At 37.5% G+C, this 22,419-nt stretch overlaps 3 protein-coding genes across 4 annotated transcripts; 2 read left to right on the top strand and 1 right to left on the bottom strand.

Moving 5' to 3' along the window:
• Positions 1–4,891: 4,891 nt before the first annotated feature.
• Positions 4,892–9,462, top strand: LOC128031083 (protein FAM83A-like). Of its 2 annotated transcripts, none has more exons than XM_052619309.1 (4): positions 4,892–5,872; positions 7,048–7,215; positions 7,486–7,610; positions 8,296–8,617. In XM_052619309.1, the coding sequence occupies exons 1-4, from the start codon at positions 5,348–5,350 to the stop codon at positions 8,471–8,473; spliced, it is 996 nt and encodes a 331-aa protein (XP_052475269.1). In that variant the 5' UTR covers positions 4,892–5,347; the 3' UTR covers positions 8,474–8,617. The 2 variants fall into 2 exon arrangements, with proteins under 2 accessions (XP_052475269.1, XP_052475268.1); XM_052619308.1 differs by having other exon boundaries at positions 4,896–5,872; positions 8,274–9,462.
• zgc:101716 (uncharacterized protein LOC492784 homolog) lies at positions 8,805–13,130 on the bottom strand. The gene is made up of 6 exons (XM_052619310.1): positions 12,865–13,130; positions 12,310–12,405; positions 12,061–12,204; positions 11,706–11,992; positions 11,471–11,603; positions 8,805–9,091 (listed from the first exon to the last, which is right to left on the bottom strand). Exons 1-6 carry the CDS (start codon positions 12,970–12,972, stop codon positions 8,912–8,914), a joined length of 948 nt encoding a protein of 315 aa, XP_052475270.1. The 5' UTR covers positions 12,973–13,130; the 3' UTR covers positions 8,805–8,911.
• Positions 13,131–13,862: 732 nt separating this feature from the next.
• On the top strand, positions 13,863–21,785 carry dcaf13 (ddb1 and cul4 associated factor 13). Its single transcript, XM_052619307.1, has 11 exons — positions 13,863–14,051; positions 14,131–14,330; positions 15,821–15,928; positions 16,041–16,130; positions 16,629–16,784; positions 16,961–17,038; positions 17,118–17,200; positions 17,287–17,451; positions 18,417–18,552; positions 21,099–21,262; positions 21,430–21,785. Exons 1-11 carry the CDS (start codon positions 13,982–13,984, stop codon positions 21,515–21,517), a joined length of 1,338 nt encoding a protein of 445 aa, XP_052475267.1. The 5' UTR covers positions 13,863–13,981; the 3' UTR covers positions 21,518–21,785.
• The last annotated feature ends 634 nt before the right edge of the window (positions 21,786–22,419 follow it).

Consider the following 22,419-nt stretch of genomic DNA (forward strand, 5'->3'; position numbering starts at 1 on the left):
GCATTGATTATTGTATTGCGTTCTGTTGACGATATTTGATCTGTGAACACTGTTTGTCAAATTGAATCATTAGGCCAGTAGGCCATTAGTGTTAGCAGTAGTTACACAGTTTCAGCTATATTATGAAGCTATATATATATTTTTTTTAGGGTCCAATTGAAGATGGAAGAAAAACTCTCAGATGCAAAATTAAAATGTATGCTCGCCCCTTGGAGATTTTCCTTCAGGGCACCAGGATTTGAAAACAGGCTGGTGATGGCTCTACAGCTATTTGAGCGTTTCCCTTTAGACATAGCTGTGACCGGAGGAACACCGGAGGCTAATGCTCAGCTAGCTTCTGCTATCTGTGGGCCGGGTGAGGAAACCGAAGAGGAGGAATGGGAAACTGATGATGAAGGTGATGAGGAGGAAGAAACAGATGAGGAAGAAGAAGCAGAAGACTGTGAGGAAGATGAAAGTGGAGATGAGGAACCTAGTCTAAAGTTAAATACTAATCGCCAGAGCAGCAGCGGGGGGAAACGTGTACGGATAGCAGAGCATGCAGAATATATAGGGAGGAGCATTCCTGATTTTGACTCTGTGATTTTACACAGTCAAATCCCAAACGTTCGAGTGTGGACTGTGCAGGGCCATCCAACCTCAAATTCAATTATTAATAATCTGACCAACCAGCAGTATGACTCTACATGCTATGATGTTCTAGTGGTTCTCACTACAGAAAAGCACAAAGAGGACCAAATGTGGCTCAAAATGGAATTGCATGGTAGAGATCAGCCTTTTTTTCTGGTTCAAGCTGAGCGGGACTGGGACGTGGTCGAGGAGAAGCCTACAGGGCCGTGCATGACCTGCGTCTGGGAACGAATGAGAGCTCGCAAGCTGGAGTTGCAAAAGAAAAGTAAAGAAGTATTTGGAGAGACGGCCGATTCAGACGCAGACAGTAAGAATACTTCAAACGCTTCCCAAGATCCAGAGTCTGTGAAGATGAAGGATATCGCGAAGGTGCTTGCTGAAGCCCTGCCTGAGCTTCGGAAGAAGGCTTTTAGTCAGTTTCTGGTGGTGATTACAAAGGAACTTCAGATTCCCAAATTTCTGTCCGATGACACACAGTAAGTCAGCTTCTTTGTGTTTTGTAATTTCCATTTGAACTCACTGAGATAACAGCCATTGCTTGTTACACATGTCCTCAACATATTCATTGGTCCTGGAACAGCAATCCTGTAAAAATAAAACCACTCCATACCCCTAATCCAAACCCAACCTTAAAAGAACCTAACCCTTAAACTAGAGGCAAAAATTGGGCTGATAATAATGCTGTTCAATGGAACAACTGTCCTAAATTCTAGTCCAATCCCTAACATTAATCCAAATCTATCCATAACCTAACCTGGGGTTGTCAGGTCCTGCCTCTGGGCAATGTCCTGTAGAGATTAGTTCCAGTCTACTCCAATACATCTGCCTGAAAGTTTCTAGTAGGGGTCTTGAAGACCTCGATAAGCTGGTTTAATTGTGTTTAGTTGGGATGGAGACTAAATTCTGCAGGACAGCGGCCTTCCAAAAGCAGGATTGGACCAAACCCGTATACTAGCGGGAAAAGATATTGTAGGTTCATTAGAAATCCACTAACCCTAATCTTAGCCCTGACTGTAACATCTGATTGGTTGTTAGTACTGTTGTTCTAGGACCAAAAAAGATGTTAACTGAGAAGCATGCTAAACTCTGCAAAATTAGGGTTTGGTTGCTGGACACCATGTTGTGTTTTGGACACTGGTCCCCAATTTGGGTTGCCAGTGTGCTTGTGTCCTTACTAGGCTGATTAACTTGCTCAACTAGCTAGTTAGTTTGCTCATTAGGAAGTCTATGTTGGCACACTAGCTTAGACAATAACTGGCATAAAAACAGTATGAACTAGAATTAAATTCCATTGTTCATGAAGTTTTAAGGCATTGAATCTGGGTCAGGACTGACTATATTTTTCATGTATCTAATAAATTGGCTACATTTACTTCTCAGGTTTGTGGTCTCTACTGCTTTAAGGTCAAGGAAGATAAACCAGGATGATCTTGCTCAGATCACCAAGCTCTCGCAGCTGAGAGATCTCACAGACAATCCTTCCAAGCTTCAGGCCATCCTTGCAGCTCTCAGTCACTTCCGGCTGGATATCGGTGTGCTGGGTGAGACGGGCTGTGGCAGCTCCAGCTTGGTCAATGCCCTCTTGGGCCTGGAGAATGGTGATGATCGAGCTGCCTCAACTGGTGTAACCGAAATGACCAAAGAGGCTGTGAAGTATCCCTCCCCCTCCCCCAACATCTGTTTTTGGGACCTTCCTGGGACTGGAAAAATAAGTGATTTTGGCAGCCTGTCCTGCGTGTCCAGCTCTTCTGAATCTCAACGCATAACATCTGCACTCTCTTTGTGTGATGTATACATACTGGTTTCTCCTTTGAGGCTTAGATTGGGAGCCATACAGTTGCTGCAGCAAGCATCCTCCCTAGGGAAAGAATGTTACCTGGTGCTTTCCATGGCAGACTTGATCGAGGAAAAATCCATTGTAGAGGTGAGGCAATGGACTGAAGAAGTCTTGGGTAAACTGGGCCTCCAGCAGAGCATTTTTCTGGTGTCTGCTCATCATCCAGAAACACTGGACTTACCCAAGCTAAAGGAGACGATGAACGCAGCCTTTCCGAATCATAAGAGAGTTGCTTTTGCCAGATACGCAGCAAAGCAACTGGATGGAGATGTTTTCTGGAAAAGATCAGATTCTTGCAAATTTATGTAAATGATTAAAAAAGGGTATATTCTCATATGCATGTTTTACTAGGGAGGGATTTCTGTTTGTGTAACTGCTCATTACTCTCCAAATATATTTTGAACTACTCTAGTCAGATGAAGTGTATTATTATTATGTTTATTATTTTTGGTCACTTTTAAAATTTTCAGCCTACCCATATGTTCCTGAATTCTTTTGTTCAGATTAGTGGTGGGCCGTTATCGGCGTTAACGTGCTGCGTTAAAAAAATATCATCGTTAATCTATTCTCAAAGTTGGATTGGGAGCTGGGTCTATACTACGCGATCTATGATGACTTTCATCTATGTCGAAAGCACATTATTGTAGCGCGAAAGTACATTAATATAATGCACGAGCGCAAATCTCAGAGAGAGCGTTCCGCACATTATATTCCGCACTCGAGGAGAGAGATTCGCGCATTATATTAATGTACTTTCGCGCAACAATAATGCGCTCTCGACATTTGACAGGGAAATAACGCCATAAAATAATGCCATATTTTGGAAACAGGAGATGAGCCCCTGGTCTAATGCACCACCTGTCTTGAGAAACCCGTTCTCAAAGACATACCGTTTCTTTTAGTCATTATTTTATTTGGGTAACACACATATTCTAAACAATGGATGAAACGTTTAGAGCCCTACTGATGATTAAGTCTAGAGTGTGTCCACTTTGTGTGGGTCCATGTAGGTACATGCTGAATCTACAGGTAAAAAAAAAGCCTCAAGTCCAAATATTCATTTATCACCAATTAACTGTTTGACAAACACTTCCTGCTTCGATGTCCAGATCTGAATTAAAAAAAAATCTCAAACATGCTACGTAGTCCCAATCTGAATCAACCGAGTTGCGAACATGCTCCGAAGTCCCGATCTGAATCAACGGAGTCGCGAACAGGCTCCGAATTGCCGATCTGAATCAACCGAGTCGCGAACATGCTCCGAAGTGCCGATCTGAATCAACCGAGTCGCGAACAGGCTCCGAAGTGCCGATCTGAATCAACCGAGTCGCGAACATGCTCCGAAATCCCGATCTGAATCAACCGAGTCGCGAACAGGCTCCGAAGTGCCGATCTGAATCAACCGAGTCGCGAACATGCTCCGAAATCCCGATCTGAATCAACCGAGTCGCGAACAGGCTCCGAAGTGCCGATCTGAATTAACCGAGTCGCGAACAGGCTCCGAAGTCCCGATCTGAATCAACGGAGTCGCGAACAAAAAAATATATATATACTAAGTAAACAACAATAGCCCAAGTTTAGTAAACATTTTTTATTGAGGCTATAAAAAATAATTCTGCATCTATTTTTAGACCCTGGCACTCCCCTGGCTACTCCACTGTTCTGAATGCCTTTGGCAGAATTCAAATCTAGATTAATCTAGATTAATTTCAAGATTACAGTGAGATTAATCTAGATTAAAAAGATTAATCTATGCCCACCACTAGTTCCGATATAATGTGAATATACATTTACCCATTTAGCTTTGTCTTTAGAATAAATTATTGCATGCCACTATATCTGCAAAACATGCGGTATTTAATGCAATTAGGTGAAGGTCTAAATACTGTAACCTTTTGCAAGCTATGATAGTGTGTAGTATTTGTTCTTCTCTGTTCATGATTTTGGTTGAAAAATTGAATGAATAATTTTGGTATTTACACTTGATGTTTACATTTTCTGATGCGATAAGTGGTGTTTGCCCATGCAGAACCTGCCACCACAATGTTATGGTGTTTTGGGGGTGGTTGCTAGAGAGTTACTGTGCAGTTACAGAGGCTTTCAGACTGTTTTAGAGAGTTGCTAATGTATGTGGTTGCTAGGGTGTTCAAGATGGTTGCTTAGTGGTTGTTTGTTGGCCCAAATCAAAAGGGCCATCTCCTAAGTCCCTATGATATTCAGCTCTTTCTTCAATAAGCTGCATGGTTTGATGCATAAATTATGTACAGTATGTAGCACAAATGTTGTGGGAAAATGTATGCTTAGTTTAGTATGACTTATCAAATTTTCACTTTCACTACAAGTATTTGATTTACAAAGCCATTAAGAATTTACATTAAGCAAGTGTGTCAGGAAACATGGAGGTTCTTATGAAGCATGGATGAAGTGAATCTGACATCCGTATCCTCATCCGTGCCACTCACACCATTTCATTTCTGTGATGGAAAACACCTTAGCTGCTAACCACAAGACCCCACCCACCAGTGCCTGGGGGTGAAGCCATCTGTGAGCGTTAGTTACTCTGCTTTGTCCAGGGAGGAGCCACAAACCACTTTCCCCAAAGCCATAGCGCAGCACTAACATTCACTTTTAAACTCACCCATCATGAAAACATGACAGATCGGTTCAGAAATGCTCAGTGTGCCGTGAAATGTCTGCACTGCTGATGAAAAGGCGCACAGTGCATGAACATCTCGCAGAATTATTTGTGAACATTTGATGACCACCTAGGGGCCCTTTGCTGTAGCATGGATGGATAATCATTTGGCCTTGAGCATGAAAGATGTCTAAAAATCAAAGCAGAATGAGCTAGAGTCAACCAGTCATCTGTCAGCAGAGGACATGTATGCAAACAACATGAACCTTCTAAGTAATGGATTGTCAGTGCAGTGTTACTTGATGCCAAAGTTGATGGGAAAAATGAGAAGAAGAGTTCAAGAGATGAGAAACCCAAATGCCATGGGGTCTTCAGTGGATCTGAGTCACAATGAGAGCACACGACTAGCTATGGATGCTCTCTTGGACAGAGGCATCGTTGGATACCAGGAAGTGCTGATCAAAGAGAATGAAGCAAACTTTCTGTCAGCGCAGGAGAAAACGTACATCTTAAATAACATTACAAAGCCTCTCACTGACAATGAAGAGACAGACAGGGATGAAGAGATGTCCAGTTCTGCCTCAGTTTCTTCAGAGACGTACTTTCCTGCGGTCACAGAGAGTGAGCCTCCAGTTCTTGATTACGGCTGGCCGGTGGCTGACTGGAGTTACCATCTGCAGGGGATTCCTAGCGTGGAAGTGTTCTTCCACTCAGTCAGATCCTTTTCCTTGAAAAACCTGCTGCGGGAACTGATCAGGCAAGCAACTAAAGTAAGAACCTGTCATTTGATAGTGACGTTTTTGGATTGTTTACTGCCATTATTGTTTCAAATATCAATTTTGTGATGCTAGAAATATGCACATGCAATTACAAACAGCACTTTCCATGAAGATGGTACACTTTGGTGCCCAACAACTATTATAGTATTATGTTAAATTTCACATTTAATCTGTTCAATGTGTTACTTGATGTTGCTTTGTCATAATGTCATAGTTCTCATAGTAAATCCTTTCAATAGTGTCATTAGCCAGCTCAGTTCAGTTCAATATTAATATTAATTTATTAATAATATAACTTATATAAAAGCTGCAGTAGGGAACTTTTGACGCTCTAGCGGTTAATAAACAGAACTGCTTGCATCTTGCGGAAGAACATTGTAGCCGGAGCTACTTCTTTGTTTATGTCTATGAAGAATCACAAAGGTACTGGGTTACTCCGCCGCGGTACCCCCGAAGCAATCTAAAATAGTCAGAATATAAACACTTACTATAGATGTACCCTAGTGATTCAGGACAAGCTAAAAACACGGTTTGGAAAATGGATTCATGGTGTACTCGCTTATTATGTTCATTTTTCTACATTTTGAACACAAACAAAGTTACGGACCTCAGCTCTGATTGGTTGTTTCTTAATGGGAGCGATGTATTTTCTGCAAATGGCAATAAGACCACTGGGAGGAGCCAGAAGAGCTTGATTTTTTCATAGATTATCTGTCTCATATTCTACTGTCAGGACATAATGACAGGTTTAATAAATATGTAAAAAATATATTTTTTACAAAAGTTCCCTACAGCACCTTTAATTATTTAATTACTATATTAATAATAATTTAACTTTCGAAAAAATAATTATGACTGTTTATTTTTGATAATTATGTTTATTGGTTACGCTACAAACACACACACACAAGAAAAAAGAAATTTCATTTCAAATTTTAATTGTTCAAATGTTTTCTACTTGTTCAATTTTTTTAACCCCTGTAAGGCTGAAGCTGACATCAGCATTGTAAAGCTTAAGCTCCTCTTTTTATTTGTTTAAAATAAACAAATAAATAAAATTTTGTTTGTGAAAAAATTGTGGAAAGTGCCTGACATTTTTGACTGTCCAGCTGTTTAAAACACAATTTGCAATTTAACTTTTGCTCCCCAAATTCCACTCATCAAAGGTTTTGGCGATAGTAATGGACACATTCAGCGATGTGGAGATTTTGTGTGACATACTGGAGGCGACAAGAAAGCGCAACGTCTCTGTCTATCTCCTTCTGGACCAAATCAATTTACAGCTGTTCCAGGACATGTGTGAAAATGTAAAAATCAACAAGTCTCATCTTACTGTAAGTTATACTGTTCTTTTAACTGACTTCACTGACAATACATGAAATGTGTTGCTGCTGGCAATGTGTGTTTAGGGGTCAGAAGCCTGATATTAGAACTCTAGCCTTTGGTTTAATATAATAAATGTAATTTCAATATAGCAACATGCTTTTATCATTATGACATCATATTTATGTTAGTTCAGTTATATCATGAAACAATAGATGTGGATAAATACTTTATATTTATTGCCAATGTGCTTATGTTTACTTCTTTATCTCTTCATACAGAGGATGTCTATTCGTAGTGTTCAAGGTCAAACATACTGTGCCAAATCAGGCAGAAAGTTCACTGGACAGATGAAAGAGAAGTTCATCATTGTGGACTGCAAAAAAGTGCTGGTTGGCTCATATAGGTAATCGAAGGAAGCACTATATTTTTGTATTGACCTGCATTTATCAAACATAGTTTTTATTCTTTTAATTTGCAGTTAACTGCTGAATGTAGTTTCCATAAAAAAAAAAAAAATGTTTTAATCATTACAGCTTTAGGTGGGCTGTCTATTGCTAAATGTTTGCCATACATTTACTTTTTTTGCATTTGGGAGATGCTTTTATCCAAAACGACTGACATTGCATTAATCTAGTTTAGAATTGCATACAGAGAATACATATAATACAAAAATTTACTATTAGATCTTTTTTTTTTTTTTATTGTCAGTTATTCAGGTTCACAATTGTAGCATCTAAAATGCACATCTGCCCAATATATTTATATGAATTTTACCTAAAATTGTGTTGTTAAAAATGTATAATTTGTTTATTTCAAGTAGCAGCTCTTTACTCTCCATTCACAGCAGTCATTGCAAAAATAATGGCATTTTTAGACAAATTTCAGACACTTCCAACATCTTCCATTGTAGCATTGATGCTCTCCGCAAACTCACACTGCTGGTTGAGCCAATGCATTTATACTGATTGCTTTTCCATATAGTGCAGCCATTTATGCAGAAACTTCACCATTTACGAAGTCTCTTGTGTGAGTTTTTTTTTCACTGACTACATTTTCACTCCATCAGTCTCACCTGGCTATCCTGGCAGGTTCACAGAAGCTTGGCCGTACTCTTCAAAGGCAGCGGGGTTAAACCTTTCGACCTGGAGTTTCGTAGACTCTACGCCATTTCTAAACCAGTCCAAGGATTTACCTGCAATGCAATGGATCCTATTGATCTCTGCCTACCCTTTGAGGAACTCCAGATCCCGATGGGCCCGGCAGTAACTGCTGGAAACTCTCCTGACCACCTAAAACAGAAACCTTGTCAGCCCAGGAACCCGAGTTTCCCGACAACTCAAGTCCTGGCCCGACAAACCAGCTATCCAAATGTCACCACTGGACCGCAAAGGTCTCAATGGCTTCCACGAAGGAACACGATCCATCACCCCATTGCTCGTCAGTCCCCACTTTTCAAAGATTATAATACGAAGAGCCAAACTTGGCGTCCAAAACAGGGAAATTAAATCAACACAGGTGTTCCTGCAACTTCCCACTGGAGCTAGAGCGAGTTATTGTAATGCTTTATTAGACACTTGTTGGTAGATGTAGAAATGTATTTATGTATTTTAAAATATTTAACTTTATTCTGCTTTGTAACAGTAAAAGCATGCAACTCCAAGAAAAGATACATATTCAATTATAAAAATACAATCAATATTCATATTATTCAAGTGTCTCCTCCAGTGGTCTGTGCACGGATAAAGCTGGAGTCTCCTCCAGCAGTTTGGTGTAGAGTTTGTTCCACCACTTGTCATCAAAGTCTTTAATATAAAGTCCTGATAAACTCTCTCCATCTTGGTTTTCCTCTCTCATCTTCTCTGGATTGAGGTCTTCTGCCATCACCTAGATCAGAATAAATGAATTCAGTTTGTAATGTGAGACCATGGATGTTCATTACAGATGTTTTGGGGAGTTGTGTGAGAGACATTTTCTGATGCACAACAATGGGTTGAAATCAGACTGAAGTAGTGAATTCAGAAAACACTCCAATGGAATACTCAATCCAAAAATTAAGTTATGTTTTTATTTTTCCACCCTCTTGTCATTTAAAATCTGTATGAGTTTCTATGTGTTCAGGCACTACAATACATGTCTTCTGAGTTTGTGATAACATCAGAGTGAGTAAATAATTACAGAGCTGTCAATGTTGGGAAGTATTCCTTTAAATACTGTTTGCACAAACAATCATCAATAAAGGTGGATTTGTGTTAGTAGTCTAAGACTGGGGTTATAATTTGTTCTGTTTTTATGCCAAGGACCCCCAAATACATTGACCCCTTTCTTAAAATCCAACTTAATAAAAAAGACAATATATATATTTTTTTAATTAACTGAATTATAAACAACTACTGTAAATGACAAAATAACTGGCATTTATACCGTCAATGTACAAAAATTACCTATAAAGTTAGTTTAATCAAACTAGTTTTTAGGAACAATTAATGTAGCATATATATATATATATATATATATATATATATATATATATATATATATATATATATATATATCAGTGTTGGACGAAGTACACAAATCAAGTACACAAATCGAGTAAAAGTACAGATACGTATAATAAAATATTACTCCAGTGAAAGTAAAAGTACTCCTTTTTCAATTTTCAATTTTCATGCTCCGAGGTGGCGATCTGAATCAACCGAGTCGCGAACAGGCTCCGAAGTGCCGATCTGAATCAACCGAGTCGCGAACAGGCTCCGAAGTCCGGATCTGAATCAACCGAGTCGCGAACATACTCCGAAGTCCCGATCTGAATCAACCGAGTCGCGAACAGGCTCCGAAGTGCCGATCTGAATCAACCGAGTCGCGAACATGCTCCGAAGTGCCGATCTGAATCAACCGAGTCGCGAACAGGCTCCGAAGTGCCGATCTGAATCAACCGAGTCGCGAACAGGCTCCGAAGTCCCGATCTGAATCAACCGAGTCGCGAACATGCTCCGAAGTCCCGATCTTAATCAACCGAGTCGCGAACAGGCTCCGAAGTCCCGATCTGAATCAACCGAGTCGCGAACAGGCTCCGAAGTGCCGATCTGAATCAACCGAGTCGCGAACAGGCTCCGAAGTCCTGATCTGAATCAACCGAGTCGCGAACAGGCTCCGAAGTGCCATCTGAAAACTTCGACCAAAGAATGTAAAAATAACTCAATTTTTCTAATAACTTTATACTCTAATAACTCTACAAATCTAAAAATAAATCGCTACAGTATAAGAGAAATAATAAGAGGAGTGAAGTTTCCTATACGGTTCTGCTGTGTTTGGTCCTCACGCACGTCTGACGCTCCGCGGCGCGTCTCCGCCCGTCACACGCACGTTTACAGCGCTAAATTAATCATCTTTGCTAATTATTATACATTTACTTCATTGTCAGCTTCAGGTACTTCATTTATTATTGTTCAATGAACTGTTTGAAACAAAAAAAAAGGTTATTTAGTAAGAATTCTAAATTTTCAAAATAAAATATATAAAATAATGGTTTCTATTTTAATATCCTTTAAAATATAATCTATTTGCTGTATTTTCAGCATCATTCCTCCAGTCTTCAGTGTCACATGATCTTTAGAAATCATGAAAATATGATGATTTATTATTAGAACTATTAATAGTTGTGCTGCCAAATATTATTTTGGAATCTGTGATACTTTTTCCAGGATTCTTTGATGAATAAAAAGTTAAAATTTAATAAATAAACTTGAGTAAAAGTACAGATACATATAATAAAATATTACTCCAGTAAAAGTACTCCTTTTTCAATTTTACTCAAGTGAAAGTACAAAAGTACTCAATTTGTTATGTGCTTAAGTAATAAAAAGTACTGAAAGATAGATGTTTGCAATTTTATATAGGCTAATTTAATTTTATACTAGCACTTTTTTAAATATAATCCTACTGCTCAAAATACCTGGGATTTTTTCCAAAATAACCACTATATGGAGTCAAGATATATTTTTGTTGCTGAAATGGACTTGTGTTTTAAAGTGTTTTAAAGTTTGTGGTTTTACAGAACATCAGAGTTACATATGACATGCTTTGGAATGTAGTGAAGTAAAAATAAATGTTACTCAAAATAAAACTACTCCAGTAAAGTAAAGATACTTGAAAAATGTACTTAAGTACAGTAACGAAGTAAAGCTACTCCGTTACTGTCCACCACTGATATACATATATATATATTTTTTTTTTTTCTCAAAGTAGTTCTTATTGTCTGACCTCTGAGACTGTCTGAAGCATTTTTTCTGTTGGCTGCAGAACATGTAGCGCTTCTTCGATGTCTTGTAGGGCCCTCTGGCTGTTTTCCAGCACAAATGAGAACTGCTGAATCCGTAGGATTTCAATTAACAACCTGAAAAAAAATAAACAAAAGATGAACAAACCCGGTACTGAATTCATCCGTTAACATCAAAGACAGTAAATAAACAGCTAGTTCTGTTGTGACATACAGTACCTTGCTCTAATCAAGCTCATGATGGTCTTCAGTCGTATAATGTTATTTGTCCCTTGCTGCTTGTCGTATTCTTTCTCAGTGCTGGATCTCTCTGGACACCTACGAGACTCGAGGAGCCTCTGAAAGCTCATGGCCAGATTCAGCCAGTACCACGGATGGTAGGGATGAAGACCGCACAGCTGCTGCAGGCTGGAGATGCTGTTTGTCAGATCTCTGTAGTGTTCATGAACACTCAGCTCCAGCTGAAGTACGCTAGTGAGGTGGCAGGTGTTGGATACTTCTGTCCTCTGTCAATAAAACATCATCAGCAAAAGCATACATACAAGTTGAGTTAGTAGAGTTTTAATATATTTACCAGTTTCTCGCAGGCATTTAGAGCCTCTTCTTTTTTCCCCAGATGACAGCAGCATCGTGCGATCCCTTCCAGCACATCTCTCTTCACTGTTAAGTTTCCAGCAGGTATGAGAGAGAGGCAGGATAAATACTCATCCAGAGCCACCTGTCATTGACACAACCCGCCAATCAGCTTATGAATCAGACAATAGTGAGAGATGATGGTGAATTCAGCTCTTTATACCCATAGACAGTAAAAGAAAGTTTATACCTGAAACTGTTTCCTCCTGTAAGCAAGGTCTCCACGAAACTTGAAGGTTTTTTGTTCTTCTAATGGGTCCTCAGCATTTCCATCTTCACAAAACCACTAGATATAATACACACAAATTATTACGTGTACAAATATTTATACATTTATTATTATATAATACTTTATTTATAATTTATCAATATATTCATGCACGCATATCCTGACATTTTTCATGACTGTGTCAGAAACACAGAAACACCTGTATAATAATGCGTGTTATAAATATGATGACAAGTATGCCTAATTATCATCAATCATATGTAATTATAACCAAAGTTATGTTACTTACCATCAGCACATATTTCATTTATGATTATAACGTGGTGAAATATCACTGACTAAAACATACCATGGTATTCTCGCGTAAATACTGTACATATCTAAGTATCACTAGCAATAGCTGCCATCAATAACTTACCGTAGTAATTGGCGCATGGCATTTAAATGTTGTGTAGTTTATGTGTCTTTTCTGTATGGTATTGGTAGTTTGTTGTAAATGTTGAGTGTTTTACCCACCAGAGGTTCGCAGAGTTTAGGCTCGTATGCTGGAAGAGCAACTGAGACTCTTTTCCTTGATTCCTCAAACACAGAATCATCAAAAGTGCTGCCCAGAATCTCCATCATAAAAACACGCGTGTAATTAAGACTCCTCTCATACACTCATGAAACGCCACAACCCCGCAAACATCACAGAAATGTCAAGGAATCCAATGAAAAGCGGCACTTTAGTGTATTTGTACGTATATGAGTACGCAATATCCGTTCATTAGAATACGACCAGGATACGACGCTACTGAACCCAATGAGACATAAACCTTCACGCCTCTAGGGGCGCCAGTGTGGCTCAAAAAGCCCAGTCCTCCTTTTGAGCAGCATCCGATTTTTACCTTATTGGAAATGGAGACATTTGGATTCTAAGAAAAAGTGTAAGAAAGTGTAAGAAAAAGTAAAGGTTATTTTTTACATTTTAAATTCGCCTCTTAAAAACCGCATTTTAAAAAGGTTATTATTCCAACAAGCGACTGTGATTGATTGGTCCATCCAAGTCCATTTTGTTACAACGCTGAGAAAAGTATCAGGTACCACGTGACAGTGCCGAATGAGATTGAGGTAAATTTTGAATTTTAATTAATGAATTGATAAAATATGTAATACGTTGTTTAAATATGTAATACGCCCAACAGTATTTTTTTTAAATATATGTTTATTACATTGTTTCATTTCGCTTTCAAAAACAATAAATATAGATACTTCTGTTAAGCATTTAAGTAATATAATACATTATATAATACATTAACACATTTCCTTCTGTGAAAATTAAAATTGACAAGTAACAGCAGACCAACAGTCATACTTTTTTGTTCACTAAAGCTTTAAAAACGAAAAAATTTTTTTTAACATTAAACAACAACGGGAAAAAATAATTAAATATGTATGAAGAAACTTACTTGTTAAAAAAAAACGCTTATTTCTGCTGATTGCCATTCTTCCAAATTGCATTTCTATGCTTGCAGTACCCGGATGTGTCACGTCACATTTGTGCGCTACGTGATACAAACACATGGTCCGACATTTCTCTAAACGCTTCAGTTTTGATCAAAATCTTGAGTGTTTCGTTTTATAAACCGCTGGAATGAAAGTTAAAGTGCTTTCTAGAAACCCGGACGATTATGTTCGAGAGACGACTAGAGATATACAACGAGGTATGTAAACATAAAGCTAATATGTAAAGGTTGATGTAGTAGGAAGTAATATACTAACTGTATTATGTTCCCTCTCTAGTGCCCAGGAACTATGACCCGACCCTGCATCCTTTTGAGGTGCCCAGGGAATACACCAGGGCCCTAAATGCCACCAAACTGGAGAGGGTGTTTGCCAAACCTTTCGTAGCTTCACTAGATGGACACAGAGATGGCATCAGCTGCATAACCAAACACGCCAAAAGTCTTTCAACAGTCATATCTGGTGCCTGCGATGGAGAGGTATCCCTTTAAAGATTTTACTGTGCTATTTCAGTACTAAGGCTCTTTTATCGAGCATGTTTACAATGCAATAATAGCATACATTACACGCCCAACAGACAGTAATACAGTTAACAACAAGACAAAGGACATACAGTGGGGCTTGAAAGTTTGTGAACCCTTTGCAGAATCTGTGAAAATGTGAATAATTTTCAAAAAATAAAAGAGACCATACTAAATGCATGTTTTTTTTATTTATTATTATTTAGGACTGTCCTGAGTAAGATATTGTACATACATAAAAGATGTTTACATTTAGTCCACAAGACAAAAAAAATTGCTGAAATTATTAAAATAACCCCTTTCAAAAGTTTAGGAACCCTTGGTTCTTAATACTATGTGCTGTTACCTGGATGATCCACGACTGTCTTTCTGTTTTGTGATGTTTGTGCATGAGTCCCTTGTTTGTTCTGAACAGTTAAACTGAGAACTGTTCTTCAGAAAAATCTTTCAGGTCCTGCAGATTCTTCAGTTTTCCAGCATCTTTGCATATTTGAACCATTTCCAGCATTGACTATGATTTTGAGATCCTTTTTTTTTTTTTTTTACACTGAGGACAATTGAGGCACTCAAAAACAACTATTAAAAAAGGTTCAAACGTTCACTGATGCTCCAGAAGGAAACAAGATGCATTAAGAGCTGGGGGGTGAAAACTTTTGGACACGATGAAGAAGGCCAAATTTTTCTTATTTTGTTGAAATATAATTTATTTCCATTTAGTTCTTCCCTTTGTAAGCAACAGAAGATACTTGTATGTTTCCCGGTACACAAATTAAGTACAATTTACCTTGATCTTAAAATTCCAAAAGTTTTCACCCCCCAGCTCTTAATGCATCTTGTTTGCTTTCTGGAGCATCAGTGAATGTTTGAACCTTTTTTAATAGTTGTTTTTGAGTCCCTCAATTGTCCTCAGTGTAAAAAAAAAAAAAAGGATCTCAAAATCATAGTCAATGCTGGAAATGATTCAAATATGCAAAGATGCTGGAAAACTGAAGAATCTGCAGGACCTGAAGGATTTTCTGAAGAACAGTTCTCCGTTTAACTGTTCAGAACAAACAAGGGACTCATGCACAAACATCACAAAACAGAAAGGGTACCCACACACAGTATTAAGAACCAAGTGTTCCCAAACTTTTGAATGGGGTTGTTTTAATAAATTCAATTCTGTCTTGTGGACTAAATGTAAACATCTTTTATGTACAATATCTTAATCAGGACCGTACTAAATAAAAAATAACATGCATTTAGTATGATCTCTCTTAATTTTTGAAAATTATTCACATTTTCACAGATTCCGCAAGGGTTTCCCAGACTTTCGAGCCCCACTGTAGTGAATGAACTTCAGTTATGCAATAATTTTTTTCCCAGAGTGTGCAAATTACCATCTAGATTCAGTATGGATGAATGATTTGATTTCTGATTACATTTTATTTTTTATTTTTTCCTGATAGGTGAAAGTGTGGAACCTTCCTAAGCGTGAGTGTTTGAGGACAATTCAGGCTCATGAAGGATTTGTACGAGGAATCTGTTCCCGCTTTTGTGGCACTTCCTTTTTCACGGTATTTGAATCCTGCATATTCTTTCCGTGAGGCCTTGATATGGATGAAGGCGATCCAGTTAGCAAGTGCATGTGCAGTTATATGATTGTGAAATCTTCATGTCATGCAACAGGTAGGAGATGACAAGACCATCAAACAATGGAACTCGGAGGCACCAGGATATGGAGTTCGGGAGGAACCAATTAACACAATTCTGGGAAAGGTACAGTCTCAGCTTATGCATATTATATTGGAGATTATATATTATTATAATGTGCAGAAATTGCTGCACTTATGTGGCCAAAAATACAGTTATATTGTGAAATATTATTACAGTTACTCTTAAGTGTCACACATTATGTGTGTGTGTGTATGTAAATGTTTCCTGAGGAGCAAATAAACATTGATTTCTAAAGGATCATGTGACACTGAAAACTAATGTCTGCAAAAAATTCTGCTTTTTCATAATTTAAAATGAATTTGATTTTAAAATATACCCCAAACCAGTCTTTTAAATTCAAATAACCTTTCACAATATTACTGATCTAAATGTAGTGCAATGTCAAACTTAATGTTATAAACTAAATACAATAAAAATAAAAACAAAGTATGTTTTACAGTGTTTTCCACTCAATTATATTTAGTCATATTTATAAATATGCACACACTTTTGGGGTTCTATAAGGTTTTCAGTTTCTAACAGGCCTGATGTGTCTTGCAGGCGGTGTTCACTGGCATTGACCACCACCAGAGGGAGAGCACGTTTGCAACCTGCGGACAGACGGTGGATATCTGGGATGAGCAGAGAAGCAGTCCCATCCGCTCCTTCAGCTGGGGTGTGGACAGCTTCAGCTGCGTCCGTTACAACCCTGTGGAGGTGATCAAATTCAATTTCATTTCACTTTACCTCTATGGGTCTTTTCATAATATGCATTGCTTCAAAGCAGCTTTACAATGATTCGGATATGTCAAAGCCAGTGGTGACCACCATGGGATTGATGGGAATGGCTATAATACAGCATATAATTCAAACTCCCCTGTTGCCCATTACAGACTGAACTTCTTGCTAGCTGCGCATCAGACAGAAGTGTCGTCTTGTATGACACCAGAGAATCTGCACCTCTTCGAAAGGTCTGTTATATTTTTACTTTTTGCCCACACGGATGAATATTGCTATTTATGACTGCAATGAAATGACATTGTGTTTCAGGTTATTATGCAATTGAGAAGCAATACGCTTTGCTGGAACCCAATGGAAGCATATTATTTTACCTGCGCCAACGAAGACTACAAGTGAGTTAATTTTAAGCATGAAACATTACATGAGAAATTAACTAAGAGTAAATAATTCATATCACCTTTTTCTGTTTCTTCTACAGCCTTTATACTTACGATATAAGGCATCTGGATGTTCCTGTGACTGTGCACATGGATCATGTATCTGCTGTGCTGGATGTTGATTATTCACCTACAGGAAGAGAGTTTGTATCTGCCAGCTTTGACAAAACCATCCGAATCTTTCCGAAAGACAAAGGCCACAGCAGGTGAGTGTAGTGTCGAAAGGCCAAGGAGCTCGCTCTCTCTCTCTCTCTCTCTCTCTCCCCGTCAGTTTTTTTAGGTGCTTTATTGGCATGAAAAATATTTGTACATTCATGTTGTAGCAGAGTTGCTGCATACGAACAAAAACAATGCAGAGTAGTAGTGCCAAACAACATTAAGAAAGATAGAGGGGGGGGGGAATACTATAGATAATAGATAGATGGATAGATTTGCAGCCTTGGTAGCCATAAGGGATTCTTTCAAAAGCATATACCGCTTTTAAGATAAAAAAAAGTTTTTAAAAGAAGTGCTTTATGCTCAATAAAGGTGTAAAAACAGTATACATTGTGAAATAATTATCAATAATATTTTCTGGTTTGGTATATTGTAAAATGTAATTTACTTTTATAATGGCAAAATTGCCATCAGCAGCCACTACTCCTGTTTTCAGTGTAATATGATCTTTCAAAAATAATTCTAATATGCTGATTTGGTGCTTAAGAAACATTTTTATATTCATCTCCTTGTTGAAAATTTTTTTGATGCTTAAATATTTTGTGGAAACTGGTATACTACAATTCGAAAGTCTGATATACGTAATCCTTTGTGTGTGTGTGTGTGTGTATATATATATATATACACACACACACCACTTGACATTTTATACTGAAGATACAATAAAAATCAAATGCTTATCTAAATTTATTACAATGTACAACTAAATATAATAAGTTAACAATGTAGAGAATAATTAGGGTATGTTTCCCAAAGTTACTCGCACAATAAAAAATCTATAAAATATTGCGCATTTATTTGAAATAGATATGCATCCTAGCTTAATTTCGGTTTCCAATAAATTGGCAAATTTTTTTGTTTCCTTGGAAAAAATGTGTACCAATGTATTATTTATGCAATAAAAAGTAAATCGACTACATTTGTGGCTTTCAATGTGATTTCCCACAATCCTCAGGGAAGTGTACCACACCAAACGTATGCAGCATGTCATCTGTGTGAGATGGTCCGCTGACAACAAATATGTCCTGAGCGGCTCTGACGAGATGAACATTCGGCTGTGGAAAGCCAACGCCTCGGAGAAGCTTGGACTGGTGAGTGCATGATCCCATTTCATGTCTAAGTCAACCAGATGACTCCAGCTTTCATACCTGACTGCAGAGCTTTTAAGGGTGTTAGCTTGTTGCAGATGGACTCAGGTGGTTAATAAGGGCCACATTTGGCCCTTTGCCCACCTTACAAAGCACTTAAAATGAATTACACTCACAGATCACTTTCATTAAGCATTTCTATGGAAGTTGTTGCCACGGTCTAAAACCTGGCCAGGAAAAAGCTCTCGAGTTTTATGTCTCTTGTCAAAGCAACTCTTGTAATGGTGTCCTAAAGATGCCGCACCTATTTCATAAACAAAAGTTATCTAAAAGGAAATCCAGACATGTCCATAGATGCTTCCTTTTATAAAGATTTGGGCACTTTTATAGTTCAAATAGTGATGAGAAAGACTCAATTATTTTTGCTCGCACTCAGAAACGTTTAGATTAAGTCTTGGACTGTTTGGCTAAAATATTTTTCAGCCTTTTAAATTATATCTGATCTTGAAAGTTGCTGAAAAAAAGACTATGTTAGGTAGCGTCAAATCAAGTCAGGGGGGAAAATTGTTAAAACAGTAAAATGTGGTCACTTTAAGTAAACTTGTTGTGTAAATATACAAAGCAAAGCTTTTTTGTTCTGCTGAGGCAGAGGTTGGTTCTGCTCCAGGTAAATGTTAGTTTCTTCTCCCCATCATTTCGTATCAGCTCTAGTGCATCTGATTCCTTCATACGGCCCATCGCTGGCAAGTTTTTGGCTCCTGCTGGACTTAAAGAGAAAGATTTATTCCAATGCTTTTCACTTAAAGAGATCAGACACTCACTGCAGTTATCAGCAGTTTGAATCGGCCAATCACTTAAAGCAGAACAATAATGAAGACATTAAACTATCAGGCACATGAGCGCATTTAATTAAAGGAGCAGATGCTGAATCAAGAGTCTGCTGTCTTTAGGCCTTAAGGAGACTGGCTTCAGTTTAGTTTTGGTTTTCTTTGCTGTCTGACCGAGTGCCCATTTTACTATATTATTATGAAAATTGGCTGTTTATGAGGTTGACCCTCTATGAGTGACTTTTCACAATCACAGTAACAGATTTTTGCACATTTGTCTGTTGTTTCAAAAGATGTGAATTGTATGCATTTATAGCCCTTTAATCTATCCCGGAAGTCCACTTATAATTGTATACTTTCTATAGAAAATTAGATATAATTGCTACTTGCAGTCAATGTATGTTACTATAACTATTATTATATTTATACTTAAGCATTCCTGAAGCTTAAACAGTAGAGCATATCGCTAACATCGCCGAGGTCATTAACTGAAAAAATGTGTACCTTAAATGTATTGTATTATATTATATTATATTATATTATATTATATTATATTATATTATATTATATTATATTATAAATAAAATGAAGCCTGTTTTTAGGACCATTAGAATTATTACATTGAGAAATTATTTACATGACAATAAAGTACATTTCTCCTCTAAATTCTTACTGTAATGTGAGAAAAAAAAACAAGTAATTGGCAGTGTTACGAATATTTACCTATTATAGTTTTTAAATAGTTTGTTAGCTTTTATATTTAAAATTGTCATTATTTTTATTTTATGTTCTATTTTTAGATTTTCTATATTTTAAATATTAAATAGTAAATGTTAATTTTTCTATTTTAGTTTTATTTCAGTTAGTAATTTCAGTACCTTAGCTTACTTGAATTTTTTTTCAGGTTTATTTCAGTTAATTTAGGTAATGATAACAGTAAGTACTGTAAAAGGAAAAATTAATTCTTGTCTTAGTTGTAGTCCTTATGTTGCAACTTGTTAGCAATTTAAGAAGCATAATGTGTGGAAAATGTACATCTGAGGTTTGAATGTGTGTAAATTATGTTGTAGAAATAAGTGTGAATGTCTCCAAGTAATGTTTTAAATCCATAATAAATAAATGTTGTTCTAAAATTCTATTTGAAATTCCTGAATGATCTCATGGCTGATATGCTAATTCCCTTCTGAATTTTAAGACTACAAACTTAACAGCTCCATTATGGAATGTCTCCATGGAAACAGCAGAGTCATGTTCATTTTTCCCTCCACGTGAATGTCAAGAAATTCGTAAATGAGAGTTAACTGGCTTTCCGATTTTCCTCCCAGGCGCTCTGATGGCATCAGCAGCTATTAGATTGCCCTAAACAAATTGAATTTGAAAAAATCATTGCTTTTAATTAGAATAAAAGCCTGTGGAAGGGTGTGGAGTGAGATGTGCTGAAGCATGGGAGCTGAAGAAATGTTATGATGGAGGGATAGATGAGGAGCATTTTGCTGTGTTTCTCCTACTGCAAATTTAGATTTTATGTTGATTGCCAAATTAAAAAGACTTCTCAAGATGTTGCATATCTGTGCTGCCACTTTTGTGTTTTTGGAGTGTATTAATAAGAAATTTATACATTTAATAAAGTTTGAAAGCAGGTTGTACCCATAGTAAAATAATAGTGCATATATGCTGTCCTGCCCTGATCGTGACCAATGACACAAGTCTCATTGTTCACAGCTCTCCACCCGAGAACAAGCCGCCGCAAATTACAACAAGAAGCTGATAGAGAAATTTCAGCACCATCCACAGGTGAAACGAATCGCCCGTCACCGCCACCTACCTGGAGACATCCTGAAGCAGAAGAGAGAGCTGCGGGAAATGAGGGAAGCCCGCCGCAGGAAGTAAGTTCCCTTCACCAGATGTTAAAAGAATAGTTGACCCAAAATAGTTGAACAATTACTGAACTGCCATTTTGGCTCTATTGTACTGGCGGCAAAATGAAATGAATCCATGTTTGAGTTTGATTGGCATTCTGATTGTCTGTGCTTCTGTGTGTGTGTGTTTTTAGGGAAAAAAATGTCCGCAAGCACAGCAAGCCGGGATCTGTTCCTCTGCTGACAGAAAAGGAGAAACATGTGGTGGCTGTTGTGGAGTGAGAGATAATTTAAAGAGGTGCTTTCGGTGGATGGGTTTCAGTTTCTCTACACACGGACAAGCTCCAAAATATTCCACCCTTTTTCCTCTCTTGTACTTCCATAATAAGGTTTTTGAGTGTAAACAAGAACTGTCGGTATACTGCTGCTGTTTACTACACGCATATCTAAAGAATAAAACATGGACACACACTGATCCTGGCAATCATAATGTAATTGCTGTCTTTATAATTGGTTGTATCTGAACATTAAAATCATCTTTATCTGTGAATGGTCATGTTTTCGATTTCAACTTCACTCCAAAAAAACTGAAAAACATAATCAAACATTGATGTAAGTGAACATGGGTTTCTACAACATAGTCACTATGGCACTAGTGAATGTGTTACCATCACCTTGTACTATTACCTGTATCACTATGTAAATTAAGTAACTTGTAGTTGTTCTTACTGATGTTATGCGGGCTGTATTTTAGGTCTGATGGTGAACTGCAATAATTGGTAAGGTAAGTTGTCTGTCATATAATCTCAAATGCAGCTTTAAATGAAAGCCTGATGTTTTACAGTGTTTGTGTTCCGTATGTAATATATGCTGAGGTAAACCAGCTCTGTTTTCTCTTCCTGTAAAAGTCTTAATTCTTTAATAAGATGTAACGTACTCTTCACCTTTTCAGCCCATAATCCTATCATCTCAATCTACTCTTGTAGATCTAGCTCATGTACAGTCAGTGCAACCCAATAGATATGCAAATTCAGGGGTCAGGAAAGAATATACAGTTAGAAATGGGTGCTTTGAACAAAGACCTTGGTACTATCATTTTTTTTATCGATAAGTCATTGACATTTTATAATGATGAACCGGTCATAACGTGATGCATTTAAATTTTATGCTTTAGAATTTGAAGA

This window comes from Carassius gibelio, chromosome A16, assembly GCF_023724105.1.
Source record: "Carassius gibelio isolate Cgi1373 ecotype wild population from Czech Republic chromosome A16, carGib1.2-hapl.c, whole genome shotgun sequence".
NCBI classification, from domain to species: Eukaryota; Metazoa; Chordata; class Actinopteri; order Cypriniformes; family Cyprinidae; genus Carassius; species Carassius gibelio.

Bases quoted from the DNA above. Each gene is read 5' to 3' on its own strand.
- LOC128031083 (XM_052619308.1), top strand. From the start codon at position 5,348: ATGTATGCAAACAACATGAACCTTCTAAGTAATGGATTGTCAGTGCAG. The intron at 7,216-7,485 runs GTAAGTTATACT...CTCTTCATACAG, and splicing joins TCAACAAGTCTCATCTTACT to AGGATGTCTATTCGTAGTGT. The intron at 7,611-8,273 runs GTAATCGAAGGA...TCACTCCATCAG, and splicing joins GTGCTGGTTGGCTCATATAG to TCTCACCTGGCTATCCTGGC.
- zgc:101716 (XM_052619310.1), bottom strand. From the start codon at position 12,972: ATGATGGAGATTCTGGGCAGCACTTTTGATGATTCTGTGTTTGAGGAA. The intron at 12,406-12,864 runs GTGGGTAAAACA...TATTATATCTAG, and splicing joins CTAAACTCTGCGAACCTCTG to TGGTTTTGTGAAGATGGAAA. The intron at 12,205-12,309 runs GTATAAACTTTC...TGTCAATGACAG, and splicing joins ACAGGAGGAAACAGTTTCAG to GTGGCTCTGGATGAGTATTT.
- dcaf13 (XM_052619307.1), top strand. From the start codon at position 13,982: ATGAAAGTTAAAGTGCTTTCTAGAAACCCGGACGATTATGTTCGAGAG. The intron at 16,785-16,960 runs GTGATCAAATTC...TGCCCATTACAG, and splicing joins TCCGTTACAACCCTGTGGAG to ACTGAACTTCTTGCTAGCTG. The intron at 21,263-21,429 runs GTAAGTTCCCTT...GTGTGTTTTTAG, and splicing joins AGGGAAGCCCGCCGCAGGAA to GGAAAAAAATGTCCGCAAGC.